Below are 20,185 nucleotides of genomic sequence, written 5' to 3'. Positions count from 1 at the left end.
TTTTTACCTCTATATTTAGACCATCTCCAATGTATTTCTCTATTTTTACCTCTAAAATAGAGGAACTCTATAATAGAGATGGGTTTTACTCCAATGTATTTCTCTAAAATAGAGATCTCTATATATAGAGCAAAATATAGAGGAATGCTATTTCTTCCCCTATAAATAGAGGAAAAAATAGCAATCTCTATTTTAGAGGCAAAAATAGAGATGGGTTGGAGTGATTTTGCCTCTAAATGCTATTATAGAGGTAGAAATAAAGATGGGTTGGAGATGCTCTGAGATGAAAATAGCAAATCTCTATATTTTCCCCTATAAATAGAGGAACTCTATTATAGAGGCATACATTGGAGCAAATCCACCTCTATAATAGAGTTTCTCTATTTTAGAGGAAAATATAGAGATAAAAATAGAGGTGGGTTGGAGATGGTCTTACATACTCTGAGTTAAGCAAACGAAGTATACACAAATAAGTTAACTTGAGACATTTAGAAACTGCAGGGGAGAGAACTGAGTGAAGGGGTATGTGAAATTAACTTGTTTCAACGCAACTTCAGCAATAAGACATCAAAAAGCTTTACTCAACTTTGATTGGAAAAAATTGATTAATGATTTAAAACCTTTAACAGTATAGTTTGTTTGGCGTGTAATGATTATCTTGCATTTTTTCCAAATTCAACCCATCATAAATCTCTTGGGGGATAAGCTACAAGTTAGCCATACCTTGAAGCAAGTTTCATATTAATGGATAAAGAAGTTCTCTCTGCAATGAAACTAACCTCAAACTGAAACAAAACTCCACAGTGAAAACTGAGTACAGACCAGACAGTTCAACTGATTTAACTACAACAAGTTTACTAAAGGGACCAAACACAAAAACATATAAAGACTGGAAACAACAAAGCTACTAAATCACTGCTTCTCAACTTTGTAACTAGACCCACGAACATTATCACAAACCATAGTAATCTACACCAATTTCAAGAGCAGACAGATCAAATGGGGAATGGAGAGTGAAAAGGTTTTAAAGCTTTGTTCCTTTTTTAGAGCTGCACTTCTCTGTCATGTATCCAGCTGAAAGGAACCTTGGGTCCTTTCTTGGCTCTTGCTTGAGCTCTCTCATCCAACCTCCTGATTCTCGGAGTCAACCCACACAAGTACTCTTGCGCTTTGTTTCCTTCACCTGAAAGCCCGGTTAAGCTCTCAATCTTCCACCTCCCAACCAAAAACTCAAGAATGTCCGCATAGTCTTTAGCAGTGTACACACCGAGCCTCTGAGCCACGGAAGAGAAGTTGTCAAAGAGGCTTTCATCGCGCCCATCGTACATCAAGTGAGCAGGCATCGAGATTTTCTTCCTCATCATGTCTGCAAACGCCATCACAGTACCATCAGGATCAATCTCAAAGAGCTTCTCAACTATCTTGGTGTAAGCTGTCTCATGACGCTTCTCGTCTGCAGCTATTGTGCCGCAGATTTGGGCTAGCTTGAGGTCTCCGTGCTCTTTGGCTTGGCGAGCTGTGTTTCCGTGAGAGATGAAGGTGGCTCTTTCTTGGAATGAAGTGTAGATGAAGCCGAGGTAAGGATTGTTCTCTGTTCTAGGATCCTGTGACATAGAAGTTAGAACTGATTAGGAAGTCATGTTAAGAAATAGATTATGATTAGTCTCTCTTACCATTCCAGAACCAATCAAGTACTGAATGGTCTTTTCAATCTGCCTCATGTCAACACGTCCAGACAAGTAAAGATACTTATTGAGAAGATCACCGTGTCGGTTCTCTTCCGCAGTCCAAGCTCTTGTCCAAATAGCCCATGAAGTGGGGCTAGCGCCAGTTTCATCCCTCACTCCATCCAAAGTGTTCAGCATGGTTTGATAGGTCGGAAGCGCTTCTTCCGTGATCATGTCTCCCACCAGAACAACGAAGTAATCATCAGGGAGTTCTCTTGCTCTTTCTCTTAACTCTCTTACCTGATCTTCAAACCCATCGGATGCAGGGTCGGGTAAGAAGTCCTGGGGCTGCCACGACTTCTCCACGTCTTTGAGCTGAGTTAGAAGGTTCTGCTCGGCCCAGTCTTCCATGGATTTGAAGATCTCGATCTTCTGGGGTGGCATGGAATGCAGGACTTGAACGTGCACTTCCTTAGGTGGTGTGAATGGCTTCTTCAAACTCTCAACCTCCCTGCACCAATAAAAAAAAGAAAGGCATCATCATCAGCATATAGTGAGATGAGACAAGAACACATTTGGATAAACATTCATCATGTCACATAGATGTTACATATATGAATATATGAATCAATCTTGCAGTTCAATATTCACTTAGCAATGTGAAGCAAAAAAAAAAAACTTGGAGGAAGTGAAAGGTAGAGAGACAAGATGAGATAGAGACAAGATAAAAAGGCAAAAAAGAGTAAACAAATCAAAGAACATTTTGGACGTAAACTATAGAGAGAGGAGGCCACGAAGTACGCATGCATAGACGCAAGTTGTATTCTCACTTAAGAAGAAAGAATAAGACGTAAAGTTATACGTTACAAGAATCTCTTCTCAATGCATAGAAATAAAAAAAAAAAACCATCAAAGGAGTAAGCAACAAGTGGACATGCATTTCAAAATCAAATATAAACAAAAACATAAAAAGTTGAAAATTTGAACAACGGGGAAGAACAGGATTTGAGTCAAGAAGCTAGTTGAAAGTCACATTCTTTAATGACTCTTAAGGAATCTAAAGATCATTAGCAAATGTTGTTAATCTAAACAGAATGATTATGATGGTAAAGGCAAAGACTTTATACAATGGAGCAATCTCAGAATGCTATGATGATTGTGTAATAAGAGAATGAAAGCATTAAATGAATCAATGGCCTGAGAAACAGAGAATATCAGAGGCTGGCCCCATCTTTAATCACTATTCCCAGATTGAAAAAAAGCACATCCATTTGATAGATTAAAAAGCCAATGTGAGTAAACAAGACTACGCTAGAATCAATAAGATCAAGATCCATAATCGACAATCAAGCAAGAACCCAGAAACATAATGAAACAAGGAACCAAATCTCTTATATTAGTAAACGAAACAAGAGAGAGAGAGACTTGGAGCTGAGAGCGGGAGAAGAAGAAGCGAGGCAGAGGAACTTGGGAGATCTGAAAGTAGAGATTGGCGGACGAGCCGAGGAAGGGAAGTTGTAAGGCTGAGATGCCAAAGGGTTAAGCTTCAATGCCATTTGTGGATTCTTTCAGAGACAAGCTCTCTCTCTCTCTCTCTCTCTCTGTAAGGCTAATGCTCTCACACTATCTCTGGCTCTCGTTCTCTGGTTGGACTCCTTTTTAAAGGTTGAGTTTCGTCCACAGAATAGAGAATAGCTTTATGAATAAACAGCGGCGAGTGAGGAAGTCTTTCTCTTGAGGAGAGAGAGAGAGATTGAGAAGAGTCACGATAAATAAATAAACAATTAAGATAGAAATATGACGTCATATATTATGTGTTGAAACAAATTTCTCTTAGAAATCAAATTCGTTTTTTTTTTTGTTAAGCATTGATCTAAATTGCCCTCGAGTACATCACAATATTGTCTATAGAGCCAAACATTTTATCTGTTAATTATGATTCAATTTGTTATTCATTTTGATCCTTAAAACTTAAATATCCATAAAGTTTTCAAAGCATAATAAAATTTTAAAACTCAATGTCCATTAAAAAAATACAAATACTAAAAATTTTAGAGTCGAATATTCGTTATCCTCCGAGTTTTATTCAAATAAATATATATCTACAATTAAATATATATCATTTTATTTTTATAATTTTATGTGATTGATTTCTAACATATAATTTTATTAATTTTATTAATTTTATTTATAAATTATTTAATTAAAAAAGGAATATAAAATCTTTATAAAAACTACAAATTTTCTAAATTTTATATTTTATGATAAATTTAGTTAATTTCTAAATTTACAGAACATTATAGCTTTACTAATATTTAATTTGTATTTTATATCATAAAAATAAATTAAATTTTTTTTTATATTGAACAAAATAGATAAGATATCCATAAATATTTTTTGAATACGAAAGTTCGGATATTCATATATTTCTGAAGCAAAAAATAAATTTAGATATTTATAAGATACTAAAATTATGATAGTATTCGATCCGTTACCACTCTTAACAGTTTGTATAGTTATCAATGTCGACAAAATTATTTTGTATAGTCAAAAAGAAACAATGGTTACATAACTTCATTAGAGCAGTTGGAATTTTTTTAATTTAATATTGTCATATGTTAGTAAATTTTCTAGTATTTTTTATAAAATAAATGACAATTAACACTAATATTTGAAACGAAGATTCTATCATTTACTCTATATAATTTATAATTGTATATACTAAATAGTATTTATTCATGTGATCATATAGCTAATTAATTGAATTTTATGATAAACATTTTCGAATTGGAAAATGTAGTTAGTTTTACTTTCTTATTTGTGCGATCTAAAGAATATGTTATATGCTTCCAACTTGATGGTTATTTCTTGGCTTAATATATAGTACATGATTAGATGTGACTTATGAGCTCCTTAGGTAAGATATAAGATTATTAGATGGCTTTATTTCTGTGATCAAAAAAAAAAAAAAAAAAAAAAAAGATGGCTTTATTTCATTTCTTAAACATGTCTTTGTGCAATTGTAGTTGTGAATTAGATCTAACAGGGGTAAAAGGTCAATAAAATACAAATGTCAATTTTTAAAATTTAATTTCGCAATATTCAATGTATATAGGGCGTGAGAATCCACGAGAAAATGAGGGGACAAATGGCGTTGCTTCTCCACGTGGATGTCCCACTTGGCAAATGAAAGTAATATTGACCGTACTTTGGTCTTTGGTTCTGCATTTCTCTGCATCATTGAATGTCTTTATTATATGCTCTCCCAGTTTCAGCACAACGTTTTACATAGAGAGCACAACGATTTGACATTGAAACCGCGACGAAAGATTATAATACTACTAATTTGGTTTAAGGTTTTAATAATTTTTTGGGAGTATGTGTTAGTAATTATCCTGATTGGTGCTTTCCAGTTTTACGATACCAATAATCTATTAAAATGAGTATATACATTGATTAGCAAAACTAAATCCATTGGTCAGCTGAAAATACACAAAATTTATCCAATTACTAGTTTGCAAGCAAGAAAACACAACAAGTACTACAACATAAATGTAAACACACAATGACACAAACACGTACTTCTCAGGTCACATGTGTAATAAACACACCGCCGGTTTAAAGTAAGAACAGTAATAAATACAACGATACATTCATTACAATCAACAACTTGAAAAATATTTGAAAAAGTAACCCCATCACATGTTAAAAATCTTACGTCAGCTACAATCACATTTACCGTACGACAGAAGTCATTGTTCCGTGACTGTCAAGTTACATGCAGACTCCATCGTCATTTCCATATCAAGCACACTCCATACTTCTCCTACCATTTCCCCAACTTTTCAGTTCTAACAATATCGAGCAAGTTATCATGAAGCTGAGAAACTCCGTCCATGATCTTAACCACCGTAGGCATATCCGGTCTAAACCTCTTCAGCTTTATGCGCACTTAAACACTCCTAGCTTCAAAACAAGCTAGAGCTGTCATAAACCTAGCAACCTTGCACCATGCTTAATTGTTTACGCAGGTTCTTGTTGCAGCAGCGCACGTTAAAGCATCTCCCATTTTTGTTTGGTGCTATGGTGAGCCGAACCAACATGAAAAATTATGTGTATATACAAATAAAGAGTTCGCAATGAACCAGATAACGATAAATTTAGTACAATGAACAACATAAAATATTTATAAAGCAAAGATACATTCAATACAATACAGTATATACAAATAAATATTTATAAAGCAACACTTCATATGTTTTCATGTTAAAAACACACACACACGAAAAGAAAAAAAAACACACGTTATATATCATTTCACGACTGACCTGGACATCACGCGTCTCAGCGTCCATGAGAGGTAAAAGGTTCCGTAAGCGTCAAGGTACCGATGGACATTTGTGTATTCAAGACACCAAGTGCTCTCTCAGATGTCTCAGACCACACTCTGATCTTCTCAGCTTTGACAATATCTAGTAGATTATCTGGAAGCTGCACATCACAGTTCAAGATCTTGATCACCTTAGACATGTCCGGCCTAATTGTTGCAACCTGGTGTGAACATAACACTCCTAGTTTCAAAACAAGCTCCACCTGTTCTCTATCTTGTTCTCCACGAAGTCTTTCACTAGCTGCCTCGAGAATATCTCCACTTTCCCAACATTCTAGTGTCCATTCAGCAAGGACGGCCTCATTGGAGGGTGCTCGTGGCTCTATTAACCTTCTACCGCAAGAAACTTCCAGCATAAACAACCCAAAGGCATATACATCTGTCCCTGTGGTTGCTCTTCCGCTTCTTATGAGCTCAGGTGCTATATACCCAATAGTTCCAATTACTCTAGATGTATGTGGAACAAAACCCTGATCGTACAACTTAGCCAAACCGAAATCCCCAAGCCTTGCATCCATATGATGGTCAATCAGGACATTAGCCGGCTTGATGTCTCTATGAATCACAACTTGTCCCCACTCATGATGAAGATAGCAGAGTGCATAGGCAACATCTTTGATGATCTTGAAACGTTGGTTCCAAGTGAGTGGCTCTTGATTCCCTCTGCGGTAGAGGTACTTGTCTAGACTTCCATTGGGCATAAAGTCATAAACCAAGTAGAGCTGCTCCTTGTACCTACAATAGCCCTGAAGCCTGACTAGGTTCTGATGTCTAAGCCGACCAATAGTCGATATCTCTGCCAAGAACTCCTGCATTCCTTGTCTTGAATCATGAGAGATTCGTTTAACAGCAATCTCTGTGTCAGAACCTGGAAGTGTGCCCTTGAAGACCTGACCAAACCCTCCTTTACCTAGGAGTTGTTTGTCACTGAAACCCTTGGTGGCTTTAAAGAGTTCCTTGTAAGAAAACCTATGGGGACCACACTGAATCTCCCATTCTTCTAGAACCTCCTTCACCATTTTGTGTCTCTTATAGAAGAAGATACTTAAAGCTGAGGCAACAAGCGCAATAAAGAGAAGAATTGTCAAGAAGGTCGCCATAACAGTCCGCTTCACCTGAGACTTTGGATTTGGATATGGAGGAAACGTCGGTATAGGGAAGTCCAGTTCATGAACACTAAGACCGTAAGTGAAAAACCAATTCCACATGTAATGCATTGCTCCAACCAACCCCGTTGAGGCTGAGAAGCCAACATACATTTTCTCCAAAACATAGGGTGACAGATCTTTGTTCAGTGAAAGAAGCGGCTTGTCGGGGTGATAAGCCTCTTCTGGTGAGGATAAGGTGACATTAAGCTGTTTATTTTCCTGGCTATACAGAATCGTGACTCTGAGTAGCTTTCCACTGATCAGAGAAATATTCCTGAACTGACCATCTTGATCATAATAACCAGCAGGATGCGAGTCAATAGATTCCATTCCATTTATGTTGATACCAACGTGGTTATCATCAACGTCACCAAACTCTTCATCTTTATGTATATCAAGCTCCACAGCGATTATATGGTTTGAGATGTTACCGTTGTTTGACTTGTTAAAGATTCCAAGGTACTGATCAGCAGATGCACCAGGAGTTCCTCTCGTGGGAGAAATCACAAAGGCCATACCATGAGAGCCTTTGTGCTTATGCTCAGGGACAATAGCAAAAAAGAAGCTGACAGAGAAAGAAGGAACTGTACCATTTGTGAAGTTATTCTTGAAAGTAAGTATCTCGTCGTCGAAGGCTTGACCATAGGCGTGCTTCTTGGTGTTTGTCAACGACGTGAAACCATTGAGTAACCCAAAGCCCTCCCACACCAGCTTGCAATGGGAGTTCTTGGTATTAGTCAGAGCAATGATCAGCATAACCATCCACCAATCGAGTTTACGGGACATGATTACTGGTAAACTGAGAGGGTTGCAAGGGAATAAGATTATATATTCTATAGTCTCTATTGTTGTATATATTGATAAGTAGTGAATAAAGTCAACTAATGACTTCAGATACACGGAACACATCAACTTAGTCAAAAGATCTGCAATAAATTAAACCAGAGAGATACAGATTTGCAGACTTAAAGAGTTTAAAATCAATTGATTAACATGGTGTCTAAATCATTCATAGGTTAGGTCACTGTAATAATCAAAGAGCTGGTCAGAGAAAGACATTTTCTTAAAATCTGAGTTGTGACAAGAAGATAACATTAAAGATCAAAATTTAACATCTAAAAGTCAACTAATGACTTCAGACAAAGAACATGAACTAGACAAGACCTGCAGATACCTAAGGACAGAAAGCTACAGGTTGCAGAGTCAATGGTGTCCAAAACATTCATGATTCATAGGACAAACAAAGAGCTAGTCAAATATTCTACATCAAATTTTTAAATGTCGACTCTGCGCATACAGATGGTGACATCTGTTTAGTACAAAATACAAAAAGCATTGTTATAAAAAGATAAATTAATTAATCAAACCTTAGATATACTTATAAATATTATGTCACAAACATGACAATCTCGCAATATGTTTATTTGTGTTTCCAGGCTTTTGATGATAGCACCACTGCCACACGTTTAGCAGTTCTCAGTTCTGTTTATCAAATTAAATCATGTTTATCAACAAATATATAGAAATTCACAATGTTACAGCCGAGTTAAGTAGAATATAAACAACACGGTACAATCAATATAATGAACAACATAGATTATCTATAAAACAACACAGATTATCTATAGAGCAACACATCTAATATTATTTCACAACGGGCCTTGACGTAACCTTTCAGCGTCCAGTGAAAGGTTCTGTAAACGCCAAGGTACCGACAGAACACTGTGATGTCAGAACATCAACTACTCTCTCAGAAGTCTCGGACCACATTCTGACCTTCTCAGCTTTGACAATATCAAGTAGATTATCTGGAAGCTGCAAATTACCATTCAAGATCTGCACCACTTGCAACATGTCCGGTCTAACTCCTGGGACCTGGTGAGAACATAGCACTCCCAGTATCAGAACAAGCTCAAGCTGTTCTCTGTTGTGTTCTTGGCGGAGTGTTTCATTCACTGCCTCAAGAATATCTCCATTTTTCCAGCATTCTAGTGTCCATTCCACGAGTACGACCTTGTTGGTGTCTACTCGTGGCTCTATCAGCCTCCTACCGCAGGAGACTTCCAGCATGAACAACCCAAAAGCATAGACATCTGTGCATGTGGTTGCTCTTCCGCTTATTATGATCTCTGGTGCCATGTACCCTAAAGTTCCAGCTACTCTAGATGTCTGTGGATCAAAACCCTGATCGTACAACTTAGCCAACCCAAAATCCCCAAGCCTTGCATTCATCTGATGGTCAATAAGAACATTAGCCGGCTTGATGTCTCTATGAATTACAACTTGTCCCCACTCATGATGAAGATAGCAGAGTGCAGAGGCAACATCTTTAATGATCTTGAAACGTTGGTCCCAAGTAAGTTGCTCTTGATAGAGGAACTTATCAAGACTTCCATTGGGAAGAAAGTCATAAACCAAGTATAGCTGCTCTTTGTACCTACAATAACCTTGAAGCCTCACTAGGTTGGGATGTCTAAGCCGACCAATAGTCGATATCTCGGCCAAGAACTCCTGCATTCCTTGTCTTGAATCATGCGAGACCCGTTTAACCGCAACCTCTGCGTCAGAACCTGGAAGTGTACCCTTAAAGACCTGACCAAACCCTCCTCTACCTAGGAGTTGTCTGTCATGGAAACCCTTTGTGGCTTTAAAGAGTTCCTTGTAAGAAAACCTATGAGGCCCACACTGAATCTCCCATTCTTCTAAAACCTCCTTCACCATTTTGTGTCTCTTGTAGAAGAAGATACTGAAAGCTGAGGCGACAAGCGCAACAAAGAGAGCAAACGTCAAGAAGGTCACCAAAACAGTCCTCTTAACCTGAGAATCTGGCTGAGGATATGGAGGAAACTTTGGTATGTCATAGTCCAGATCTGGAACTATAAGGAAGGAATACGCATGTATGGACCAAACATAATGTAACGCTCCTATCGACCCTGTGGAGGCTGTGCAGCCGACATACATATTCTCCAAAACATAGGGTGAAAGATCTTGGTTCAGTGAAAGAAGCGGCTTCTTGGGGTAATAAGCCTCTTCTGGTGATGATAAGGTGACATTAAGCTGTTTATCTTCTTGGCTATACAACACCGTGACTTGTAGTAGATTTCCACTGATTAGAGAAAGGTTTCTAAACTGACCATTTTGATCATAAAAGCCAGCAGGAGCAGACATGGTAGATCTCATACCGTTAATGTTGATACCAACGTGGTTATCATCAATATCACCAAACTCATCATCTTTGTGAATATCAAGTTCCACAGCGATGACATGGTTAGAGCTTTTTCCATTGTTTGTATCGTTGAACATTCCAAGGTACTGATCAGCAGAAGCACCAGAGATACCTCTTGTGGGTGAGATGACAAACGCCATACCGTGAGAGCCTCTGTGTCTATTCTCAGGAGCGATAGCAAATAAGAGGGTCAAAGAGAAAGAAGTCACGTTACCGTTGGTGGAATTCTTGAAAGGGAGTGGCTCTTCGCCGAAGGCTTGACCATAGACGTGCTTCTTGGTGTTTGTCAACGTCCTGAAACCATTCATAAACCCAGCAGATCCCTCCATAACCAGCCTGCCAAGTGAGGTTTCAGTATTAATCAGAGCAATAATCACTAGAACCATCAACAAGTTGATTCTACAAGACATGTTCATCAACTGATTGAGCTGTTAACTAAAGATGAAGATGATTTAATTTGTGTTTTTTTTTGGTAAAAAGATTTTTTAATTTGTGTTGTTGTTTATGTACTTGATAATATGAAATATATTTGTGACAAGACCTGCAAATATATAAGACAGAGAGCTACATAATTTCAGAATCCTTGTCTGAAATCAATTAATTTAACATGATGTCCAAATCATTCTTAAATTATACCGAAACCAAAAGATGAAACAACTGGCAAACAAAATATTTCTTAAAGATTTGGACTACTCAGAACTCAAATGATTGACTAGCAGATAATTTTAAAGATCATTGTGAAGGCAGATACATATTAGTGTGCTTATCAAGTTAATACATCTGTTCCCTACAGAATCAAAATTTTTGCATGAATATATTTTTCTAATCACTGAGACATCGGTCTTAGTTTACATACATGACATCTACTTCAAACCAAATCTTAGGTTATTGTTATTCTTCTTTTTGTTATGTTACATACACAAATTTCACAATCTATATTACAACAACACTCAAAATCAACACCATCCACAAATGAAGCAAAAGTAACATTAAAAAAAGGTTTGATCAAAAGAAATCACACATATCTGTTAAACGGTTTCCTACCAACTGTAGCTGGCATAGAGACAGTAGTATCAATACTCAAATTTCCTATTGACTTAAGTGTCTTGTGCTTCTCAAGAACTACACCTCCAGGTGAACCAGGACCTCTTTGACTGCCGCTGTTGCTCATATGCAATGACCCTTTGTTCCATCTAAACATATCAAGACCTTGTTGCGTCAGGGGATACGACATTCTTCTTGTCTCGCTACTAACCGATGGTGTACCCAACACTCTCTCCTTTGGATTGCAGTTTGGTCTAACTTTGGCCTTGGCAGAGACCGTTGGAGCCATGTACCTCGGGTATGGAGGGCAGCTTGCGAAGCTGTCATCGTCTTTGAAAGGTGAATCTTGACCTCTTAGTCTTCCTATCGAGTATCTGGATGGAGTGAGAAATCTAGACCTTGACGATGTTGGTGTGGAAGTGTCAAAGTTGTTGTCCTGCCTGAAACGTTGTTGGTTGCTTGACTGAGAGAGAGGGCTTGGACTCAGTCTTGTTGGTGTTTGCATGTAATCTCTTAGTGTTTGGCTTTGGTTTGGTACAGGACTAGCAAGAGGAAGCTGCCTATCACCCCAGTTCCACCAAAGAGAGAGCCCACCTGAATGTTGAACCTCCTGAGCCGACTTTGGACTGTTTTTCCACGACTGTTCAGAAGGAGAGAGATATTGGTGAAACCCAAAAAGGTGCATCAATGATGAAAGATTGAGTGTTACCTTGTGAGAATATGCATATGCCATGTATCTTTCTCTCTTGATGACTGCATCAATCTTTCTCTGAGATCTTGCATCTCTTTCTTCTTTTGTCAGCACACTGTCGTCCCAGTTTTCATTACCAGCTTTGAATGCAGCCCATTTTGCTTCATCTTTCTCAACCTGAGTTTGGTTTTCCAACGTTTTGATGCGGCGTGACTGAATCTGGGATTGAACACGGACCAGTTGCTGCATGTACTTCATTGCATTTACAGTCTGCCGCTTCACGTTGTATCCTTTCACCACCCCTTGAAGTCTGGCTAGACCTTTGAGAGCCCTGAAACTCCTCCTCGCCTGTTTCATCCAAATTAACATTTTTTTTTGCATTGAATATGAAGGCTAGTGTAACGGGGCAAATCTTTAAACAGAAACCAAGAATGTGAATAAATAAATACCTTGTAACCTCTGAAAGTTGCTTGAATCTTTGTTGCAGAAGCATGTTGGACCGAGAGAGCTGGCTCTGGTCTAGAAACACTCTCTTGTCGCTGCACAGCCTTAGGTGAAACCGCTTTTGGAGAAGGAGACCTAGATGTAGTGGGTCTTGGAGCATTCAATTTTGGCGGTTCTTCTCTTGGAGAAGGAGGCTTTGGAGAAGATGGTTCTGGAGTTTCCAATCTTGGAGAAGGATTTAGAGGGAGGGCTTGTGGGGAGTCACCTCTTGGTGAAGTAGGTCTTGGAGAAGGAGGCTTTATAGAAACAGCTTGTGGAGAGGCAACTCTTTGTGGAACTGGTTTTGGAGAAAGAACACTGGGAGGGGAAACTCTCTGAGAAGGAACTCGAGTAGAAGCAGGTGGTGGAGGAGCACTAGCAGAGGTTGATAATGGCTTTGATCCATCAGGGGGCTTTGGGGATATAGATCTTGGAAGGTGTGCTCTAGGAAGAGGAGGAGGGGGCTTTGGAGAAGCAGGCCTCAGAGGAGGAGAGGGTGAGGATGGATTTGATAGAACAGGAGGCCTGAAAACAAGATTGTGATCTCTCTCAGCCTCACCAAAGATCTTTTCAATACTACTAGGCTCTCTGTAGATGGGAAGAAACGAACTGGTCTCTCCACACCTTAGCTTCCCAAAACCCTTCTTCCTCTTTTCTTTTCCACTCTTTCTCTCTGCTTCCTGCTGCCAAAATTAATCTCATCAACATTATTGCAAGCCTGCTAAAATCCAGTAAAGACTTGTTTGAAGTAACCAGCTTACACTGCCTAGCTTCTCTTTAGAATGTGGAGTAAAAACCCTTTTGATTTTAGAAAACCAGCTTCCTTTCTTCTCCATGTCTCAGAAAATTACTTTCCTTATCTGTCACAGTAAAAAAACATAACTCAACCTTTGTTCAAGCCTTGTTCTTTCACGCATCTTACAGAATAAACCTTTATGATAGTGTGCTAAGACCCATGCATGAAGAATTCTAAGACAGTGTGCTAAGACCCATGCATGAAGAATTCTAAGACCACTATAACGGTGTATTGATTAAAACTGCAGCATCCATCAAGAATCATTTCTTACCGAGAGTGATGGCTACAAATGAAGAACAGCTTCAACCGGCAATAACAACAATCCTTACCTGCATGATTCAAATGAAACAGTAGTTAAGGACAGAGGAAAAGAATGCAAAGAATTTTCAAAAACTCAGATACAGAAACTGTCACTGAGAAAGATGTAATTTTAAGTTGTTGAGCTGCCATGAAAATGAAATTTTAACTTTCTTGACAAATCTTAGCCCAACTGTATTCTTTCTCTTCTTCAAGTTAGGTGAAGTGACTAAATCATCACAAAATATTTTGCTTGTTCAATGCAAAAGAACAGAGACAGAGACATTTGCTTGCTTGCTTGTTTACAAGTGTAAAAGCTCTGAATTTAATATGCTATCAGTAAACAACAACTCACAAGTGAGCTCTTTCCCTTTTTTTTTTTATATCTCACTCTCTCTTCGGAATTCATGTGTTTCGCATCCCAACAAGAGAAGAGAGAGATCAAAAAGAAACAAGAGGAAGACAACAACAGCAGGAAATGACAGATCTTTTGAAACAACCCAGAAAGCATGAAAGTGAGAATGGTTATTAAATTCAGAGAGAGAGAACCAAAAAAAAAAACATTTTTATCGGTACGTATTAAATTCAGAATGGTATAATTCACAAGCAACAAGAACTGCTTACCCCGCTTCTGAAGACTTTTGGTAGCTTTCCCTTCTTCTAGATTTTCTCAAAACGAAATTAAGAAACAGAGAGAGACAGAGGAAAATGAAGCAAGCAACTCTCAGATTAAAAAAAAGAAGTATTTAAGAGAAGTATCAGTCTTCTAATCCTTTTTGTACTTGTGTAAAGTAAAATTGTTGAAAGTGTGCAACCTTGGGATGAAAGTTGAACCTTTTTCTTTCATGTTTTCACTTACTACCTTTCGTTTTTTTTTTAATCAGGTCGACTATCATCATCATCCATCAAGATAGAGAGAAGGGTGGTCACTTCATCACTCAACCTTGGCCTACCTTTTTTTTTACCTCTTTGTAAAGCGAAACTGTAACCACAAACTCAAAGCTCAAAGATATCAAATGGTAACATAAAATTGGTGGATTGTGTTAAGACTAGTAGATAGTTAGATATCCTTGAATCATTTGAGTTGTTTTATTTGTTATTATCAGCTTTTAGCAACACAAATTGTCCTCATATCTTAGAATTTTGTTAAAACATCAAAAATTGCAATAATCATATAAAAATCAACTTTTAATAGTAGAATTTAATGCAATACAAGTTTTCTTTCTTTTAAATGCAAATGTAAGATTTAAACAAAAACCATCAAAAACTACAGAGCAATGATTTGCCCAAGTGACTAAGCAGAGTGAAACGAAAAGTAGAAGATCCAATAAGGATACCGCAACAAAAAGATGACTAACTCTTGATTCGGACGCTCCGGCTTATGTTGGGGTTGATACCGGAACCTTCTCCACCATATGAACCCGTAGGTTTTCTGATCTCTCTGACTTGTCCTTTACGTCTCTTAACTTTGTCCGTGTACTTGTCCTGCAAAAAAAAACAAGGTCCATAAACATCTGAGTAGGGGCAAAGAAACAAGCTAAAAAGAACAATGCAGAAAATGGCAATCCAAGAGTGTTGTTTACCCGGTAATTCTTTCTCGGGTTCTTTTTGTCCTTGTTGCGGTGTCGAGTCAATCCTCTGTTACTCAAAATCTAGGTTTTGGTGGAGACAAAAAAAAAAGCAGAAGAATTAGAGATGCTAGAAAAACAGAAGATACATTCATTGAGTGTTTTGGAAAGATTCTAACCGCTTTTGAAACCACTCGTTTTCCATCCACGGTTTCTGGTTCAAACGAGATCGATGATGGTTCCCTGAAACAATCATGCCAATGAGATTAACACATGTTATATTATCGCATGTAACGGTTTGCAAAAGGTTAAAGTACTGTATACTAATAATAACCTTGAATAGATCTCTGCTTTGGCAGCTCGTTTAGCTTGTTTATTCTGCTTCACTTGTTTGTAAAACTCATCTTCGCCTTCTGATTCGCTGTCACTATCCACCATGTCATTATCACCATCACCATCCTTATCATTATCATCTGATCCAAAGACCTCGCTTTCATTCTTGCCATCTTCCTCTGACTTCACACCAGCTCCAGACAAAACTTTGAGCTCAAACTTTCTACGCCGTTCTCCAATATCATCCCTTTGCGGTAAATCATCATCTCCAGAAACAGTCTTCCAAAAACATGAGGTGAAAAAGTTTAACAAACTGACGGCGTAAAGAGTGACAAAGACATGTGATATATGTTACCTTGGGCTTCCGTTTGGTGGACACAAGCTTGGTGAGCTTATCAGCTGGTACATCATGTGTGCTATTGTCTGCGTCATCCACAAAATCTTCGAAGGTCTCTAGCTTCCTGGTTATATTCGGGGTTGAAAATAATCGATATCAGAATCTTCAATAAGGGACTCACCATAGTAAAGGAGTAAGGGAAAAATGCAAAAGGTGATACCTATTAGCTAATTTTTGACGCTTTTGAGGCTTATCAGACTTTGAAACAGTAGAACCGAAAACTCCATTGCTTCTTAGCTTTCCCTCTAGAGCAGCTCGAAGTTTCAACATTTCCTCACTCTGAATATCAACTTGATCATTCTGCTACAAAGAAAGACGAATTAAACAAAACAGAGATGGTGATAACAAAATAAAAGAAATATTTCAGTAAGCAAGAGATTGGGTGAGTTCAATGGAAAAGTAAGTATCTTTATTTCACCTGGTGCTTGCGTTTCTCTCCTTTTTTCTTCGTGTCTGCCTTTGATTTACTGGTTTTAACCGGCTGTATAAACAGAGATCAACAAGTGGATACAAAAGAACGGTCAAACAAGTCCCGAGAGAATAACTCAAATGACAGCGAGTAAGATCCAGCTCCTACCTCGACTCTGTCTTGTGTGATTTTAATTGCTGAAGCAGAAACAGTTGAAGAGGGCGCATCTTCTTTGACGACCTTTTGCATTCTCGCTAGAGACTCCTCGAATCCAGGGGGAAGCTCTCCATCGAGTTCTTTGATCTAATTATATAGAGAGGAATACATTTATTAAGATGTTATGATATATTAACAAACATCTCTTGTAGATTCAAACAACATGTAAAAAGTATCGCTGGAGATTAAAAAATAAAACTTAAAAGAAACCTTATCCAGTAAAGCTTTGATGTCTACAAGACGGGCAAGGACAGGATGATCACGGATGGGCTGCCCTTCAGACTTGAGTAGAAAATAGAATGTTATAGATTGGCAATATGCCAGTAGCAGAATCTGCTTAACCTCCAAGTACCTTGCTCCACCAGTCAACGGAACCCCTTCTTCCTTTAACTGCGAGGAGACAGAACAGCATTAAGTTTTTAGAGGAGAAACAGTTGACTTCTTAACAGAGTGCAGTTGTAACATAAAGTGGCAATAAAAGAAAATTAAACAAAAATCATGGAACAGTTAGGAGGCTTTACCTTGCTCATAACAGGATTTATCTTATTCTCAAGCTCTTCAACTGCATCGTTCAACTCAGATAAAAGACCAACTATTTCCGGAGCAGAACTACACGAAGGACAAAATCAAATGAGTATTATTGAACATGATATGTAACCCAAATATATCAAGCTAATTAAAATGTTAGAATAGAGGACATGAGCTTTACCTATATACTACATCCATTTGCTCTTCTTTGGACAAAGAGTTTATGTCTTTCTTGATCACTTCCACATCCTTCTCTTTCTTATCTGTGATGGATTTTGTACCCTTTTTGCCTTTCACAGCAATTTCCTGTCAAAATAAAGAAGCGTGTCAATTATCTAAACAATCATGATTGAGTAAAGAGACAAGATGGGTTCTTGGTAACACACCTCCATGGTTAATTCTCTGTCGCTCTCTTCTTCTTCTTCACTATCATCTTCCAACCCAGCATCAGCTGCTGTAATGGAACCTGTTTGTTCTGCCCGCATTCTCAACACCTCATCTTCTTCCAACTTAAGGTCTTCATCATCACTTGATAAGTTCTTCAAAATCAGAATGAACAAAATTAACAACGTACCTTAAGTTGTTTCATAGAGAACATAAATTTTAGAAGAACCGGATAAGAGGCAGCTGAGAAACAACGACAACACTACTTACCTCAAAATCTACATTATCAGCATTCATATATGCGTTCTTTCGGGATCCCCAAGTGACCCTTTTGTTTTCCTCATCCTCATCCTTATCATCATCAGCCATTTCATCATCAACAGCACCAAACTTGGCCTTCAGATATTTGTTTTGCCCCACCACTGCACAAAGGAAACAAGTATATTTAGGCATTCTATTTTGACAACTACAGATAACAACAGTAACGCAAAAAGGCATCTTAGTTCCTTACTTTTAGCAATCAGTCCTTTATCTTCTTCTTCTTCCTCTTCGGTGTCCTCATCCTCATCTTCATCATCGTCCACACCCTAATAAGCCAAAGCAGGTAAGCACTGAAAATAATCAGAGAGAAGAGTTAATAAAAGGAAAGTAAGAACCTTTAAATCAAAAACAGGTTGCACATCATCCTCATCGGATGAATCATCAGTATCATCGTTAACGTCCAAGGGAACAATATCCCTCTGTTTATGAACTGCACACACAAACCAAACCAAACCAAATCAAACCAATCAATCATCATCTCCATTCAAAAACTTAAACCCAATCAATTTCATCTCAACAAATTCTCATAATTTTACTACTCAGCTAAGAAACAGAGCTAAGAAAAAAAGGAGAAAACTTTTTGACGAGGGAAGAAAATTACAGGCGTCAATCTCGTCATCGTATTCGCCGTCGACGAAATCGTCGCGGGGCTTGGCGCTTTTGCTAACTCTCTTCTTAAACCCTCCTTTCTTCCCCATCGTTGTGCTGATTCGGAGGATGTAGAAACTAGGGTTTACGTCGCAAAGATGAAATCTACGCAGCTAATTAGCTCTCTCGAGCACAACCGTTATCAATCGTCGCGGAGTTAGAAGAGAGAGATGGAGAAGGCAACGATTAAAACCTTGCTAGGGTTTTAGGATTTATTGGGCTTATTAAGGCCCATTAGTTTTCAAACAAAGCCCATATTAAATAAGTCCTTTTAATAATACCCAAGGGCATATATCATCCTTGTCTTTTATTTTCAGCGACGGAATAAAACTTTCTCCGGCCGGTGGGTAACGAGAGCAGATCACACCATCTAAAGTCTATAACAATGGTAATCTAGATCCTTCCCTAGAGTTATCGTAGCGCAAGAGATTGTAAACAGTGTGTGTGTGTATTGAGGTTTTAGCTAATGGTGGTTAAAACTATTGTGAGATTAGGTCATTCTTCGTATGGTGTTTGCTGTGATTTGATTCAGCATTGGCGCTAGACTATAGTATTCAATGATTGATTCAGGAAAAAAAAACTTATCTTTTTATAGATTCAATGATAAAAACCGAATCTTTCTCGCTTGCATATGCTTTGGTTTTGTCTGAATCATAACTCTCTTTTTGTTTTTTTGTTTTGTTTCAGGTTTTATTACAGTTGGACCCGTTCCTCAATGAACTCACGAGCATGTTTGAGAAAAGTAAAGACAAGGGTTCTGTCTGGATTACTTTGAAAAGATGTAAGCTTGGTTCTTTAGTCCACTTTGGTTATTGTTGAATTGTTTTTTGGGAGGTATCTTTATGTGATTTGTGTCACGTGTTGTGTCAGCGTCTTTGAAGTCTAAGCTGCAGAAGAGGAAGCTGAGCTCAGCTGGAGAATCTATAGAGTACAGATGCCTTATTCGAGCAACTGATGCTAAGAAAACGATCTCTACTTCGGTATGTGTTCTGTTCTACTCATTGATCTCAAGATTACACCTTTAACTATGCCATGACTACTGAGTAGACCATCATATCCATTAGTCAGAAGATTATTTTAGTCTCTCTCTCTCTCTCTCGCCAAGAACGGTTGATGATAACAGATGACATTCTTTCTTAGCTCTTTACTCATACTTGCTAAGTTGTTATAAATTGATAGTGGCTATTAGGAATGTCTTTGATCTTCTAAGTTTACACTTGTTGCAATGGTTTCTTGTTTTAAGGTTGGGGCTAAGGATCACCTGAGATTTCAAGCATCATATGCTACTATTCTGAAGGCTCACATGACTGCTTTGAAGAAGAGGGAGAGGAAAGACCGGAAGAAATCCACAGAGGCTGAGAAGAAAGAAAGCACTTCAACCACTACTAGTAAACCCACCAAGAAACTTTGATTTCTCCTTTTGTTGTTCTCACATTGACTTGTTGCTTAGAAATTGAATTTTGAAATAGATTCCAAAGAATTTGATCTATGTCATTATATAGATTTTGGCTTTGCATTTTGATTTCAAACCCTGATGCTGAACCTAAGAAAAACCTCCATGTGATTATGAATCTCTTACAAGTTCTTAACTCTGGTAAGATAGCTCACAATACTGAATCTCTTACGAGTTCTAATCGAA

The 20,185-nt window shown here is 38.0% G+C and overlaps 6 protein-coding genes across 14 annotated transcripts; 1 reads left to right on the top strand and 5 right to left on the bottom strand.

Moving 5' to 3' along the window:
- Positions 1-727: 727 nt before the first annotated feature.
- LOC106388339 (acyl-[acyl-carrier-protein] desaturase, chloroplastic) lies at positions 728-3,226 on the bottom strand. Its single transcript, NM_001315956.1, is given in 3 exon segments — positions 728-1,604; positions 1,674-2,178; positions 3,093-3,226. Coding segments are annotated over 3 exon segments (1,197 nt in total). The 5' UTR covers positions 3,224-3,226; the 3' UTR covers positions 728-1,043.
- A 2,737-nt stretch (positions 3,227-5,963) lies between these two features.
- On the bottom strand, positions 5,964-8,762 carry LOC111214593 (L-type lectin-domain containing receptor kinase V.4-like). Of its 2 annotated transcripts, XM_048775821.1 has the most exons (2): positions 7,549-8,762; positions 5,964-7,455 (listed from the first exon to the last, which is right to left on the bottom strand). In XM_048775821.1, exons 1-2 carry the CDS (start codon positions 8,112-8,114, stop codon positions 6,012-6,014), a joined length of 2,010 nt encoding a protein of 669 aa, XP_048631778.1. In that variant the 5' UTR covers positions 8,115-8,762; the 3' UTR covers positions 5,964-6,011. The 2 variants fall into 2 exon arrangements, with proteins under 2 accessions (XP_048631778.1, XP_022573287.2); XM_022717566.2 differs by having other exon boundaries at positions 5,964-8,762.
- A 66-nt stretch (positions 8,763-8,828) lies between these two features.
- Positions 8,829-10,945, bottom strand: LOC111214592 (L-type lectin-domain containing receptor kinase V.4-like). The gene has a single exon (XM_022717565.2). It carries the CDS (start codon positions 10,845-10,847, stop codon positions 8,880-8,882), a length of 1,968 nt encoding a protein of 655 aa, XP_022573286.2. The 5' UTR covers positions 10,848-10,945; the 3' UTR covers positions 8,829-8,879.
- Positions 10,946-11,298: 353 nt separating this feature from the next.
- On the bottom strand, positions 11,299-14,709 carry LOC111197785 (protein IQ-DOMAIN 14-like). 7 transcript variants are annotated; one of them, XM_022716015.2, is made up of 6 exons: positions 14,367-14,709; positions 13,717-13,774; positions 13,411-13,509; positions 12,616-13,332; positions 12,185-12,514; positions 11,299-12,115 (listed from the first exon to the last, which is right to left on the bottom strand). In XM_022716015.2, the coding sequence occupies exons 3-6, from the start codon at positions 13,483-13,485 to the stop codon at positions 11,447-11,449; spliced, it is 1,791 nt and encodes a 596-aa protein (XP_022571736.2). In that variant the 5' UTR covers positions 13,486-13,509; positions 13,717-13,774; positions 14,367-14,709; the 3' UTR covers positions 11,299-11,446. The 7 variants fall into 7 exon arrangements, with proteins under 7 accessions (XP_022571736.2, XP_048631775.1, XP_022571741.2 ...); XM_048775818.1 differs by having other exon boundaries at positions 12,616-13,329; XM_022716020.2 differs by lacking the exon at positions 13,717-13,774 and having other exon boundaries at positions 12,616-13,329; positions 14,367-14,435.
- Positions 14,710-14,909: 200 nt separating this feature from the next.
- Positions 14,910-18,755, bottom strand: LOC106388334 (something about silencing protein 10). Of its 2 annotated transcripts, none has more exons than XM_048775817.1 (16): positions 18,500-18,755; positions 18,234-18,328; positions 18,089-18,164; positions 17,848-17,999; positions 17,580-17,732; positions 17,375-17,499; positions 17,187-17,274; positions 16,876-17,055; positions 16,618-16,752; positions 16,459-16,521; positions 16,201-16,343; positions 15,999-16,104; positions 15,645-15,922; positions 15,490-15,553; positions 15,326-15,394; positions 14,910-15,227 (listed from the first exon to the last, which is right to left on the bottom strand). In XM_048775817.1, the coding sequence occupies exons 1-16, from the start codon at positions 18,594-18,596 to the stop codon at positions 15,096-15,098; spliced, it is 1,956 nt and encodes a 651-aa protein (XP_048631774.1). In that variant the 5' UTR covers positions 18,597-18,755; the 3' UTR covers positions 14,910-15,095. The 2 variants fall into 2 exon arrangements, with proteins under 2 accessions (XP_048631774.1, XP_022571734.2); XM_022716013.2 differs by having other exon boundaries at positions 16,201-16,340.
- Positions 18,756-18,834: 79 nt separating this feature from the next.
- LOC111214051 (signal recognition particle 14 kDa protein-like) lies at positions 18,835-20,062 on the top strand. The gene is made up of 4 exons (XM_022716022.2): positions 18,835-18,934; positions 19,234-19,327; positions 19,417-19,526; positions 19,790-20,062. Exons 1-4 carry the CDS (start codon positions 18,932-18,934, stop codon positions 19,955-19,957), a joined length of 375 nt encoding a protein of 124 aa, XP_022571743.2. The 5' UTR covers positions 18,835-18,931; the 3' UTR covers positions 19,958-20,062.
- Positions 20,063-20,185: the final 123 nt, after the last annotated feature.

This window comes from Brassica napus, chromosome A3 (genome assembly GCF_020379485.1).
Source record: "Brassica napus cultivar Da-Ae chromosome A3, Da-Ae, whole genome shotgun sequence".
NCBI classification, from domain to species: Eukaryota; Viridiplantae; Streptophyta; class Magnoliopsida; order Brassicales; family Brassicaceae; genus Brassica; species Brassica napus.
This window is presented reverse-complemented; position numbering and strand designations above follow the sequence as displayed.

Coding starts and splice junctions, on each gene's coding strand:
- LOC111214593 (XM_022717566.2), bottom strand. CDS start 8,114: ATGTGTTCCGTGTATCTGAAGTCATTAGTTGACTTTATTCACTACTTA.
- LOC111214592 (XM_022717565.2), bottom strand. CDS start 10,847: ATGAACATGTCTTGTAGAATCAACTTGTTGATGGTTCTAGTGATTATT.
- LOC111197785 (XM_022716015.2), bottom strand. CDS start 13,485: ATGGAGAAGAAAGGAAGCTGGTTTTCTAAAATCAAAAGGGTTTTTACT. Junction 12,515..12,615: donor CAACTTTCAGAGGTTACAAG/GTATTTATTTAT, acceptor TGGATGAAACAG/GCGAGGAGGAGTTTCAGGGC. Junction 12,116..12,184: donor CATATGCATATTCTCACAAG/GTAACACTCAAT, acceptor CCTTCTGAACAG/TCGTGGAAAAACAGTCCAAA.
- LOC106388334 (XM_048775817.1), bottom strand. CDS start 18,596: ATGGGGAAGAAAGGAGGGTTTAAGAAGAGAGTTAGCAAAAGCGCCAAG. Junction 18,329..18,499: donor CGATGACGAGATTGACGCCT/GTAATTTTCTTC, acceptor TTGTGTGTGCAG/TTCATAAACAGAGGGATATT. Junction 16,344..16,458: donor GAGAGAAACGCAAGCACCAG/GTGAAATAAAGA, acceptor CTTTCTTTGTAG/CAGAATGATCAAGTTGATAT.
- LOC111214051 (XM_022716022.2), top strand. Junction 19,328..19,416: donor CTGGATTACTTTGAAAAGAT/GTAAGCTTGGTT, acceptor GTGTTGTGTCAG/CGTCTTTGAAGTCTAAGCTG. Junction 19,527..19,789: donor AGAAAACGATCTCTACTTCG/GTATGTGTTCTG, acceptor TCTTGTTTTAAG/GTTGGGGCTAAGGATCACCT.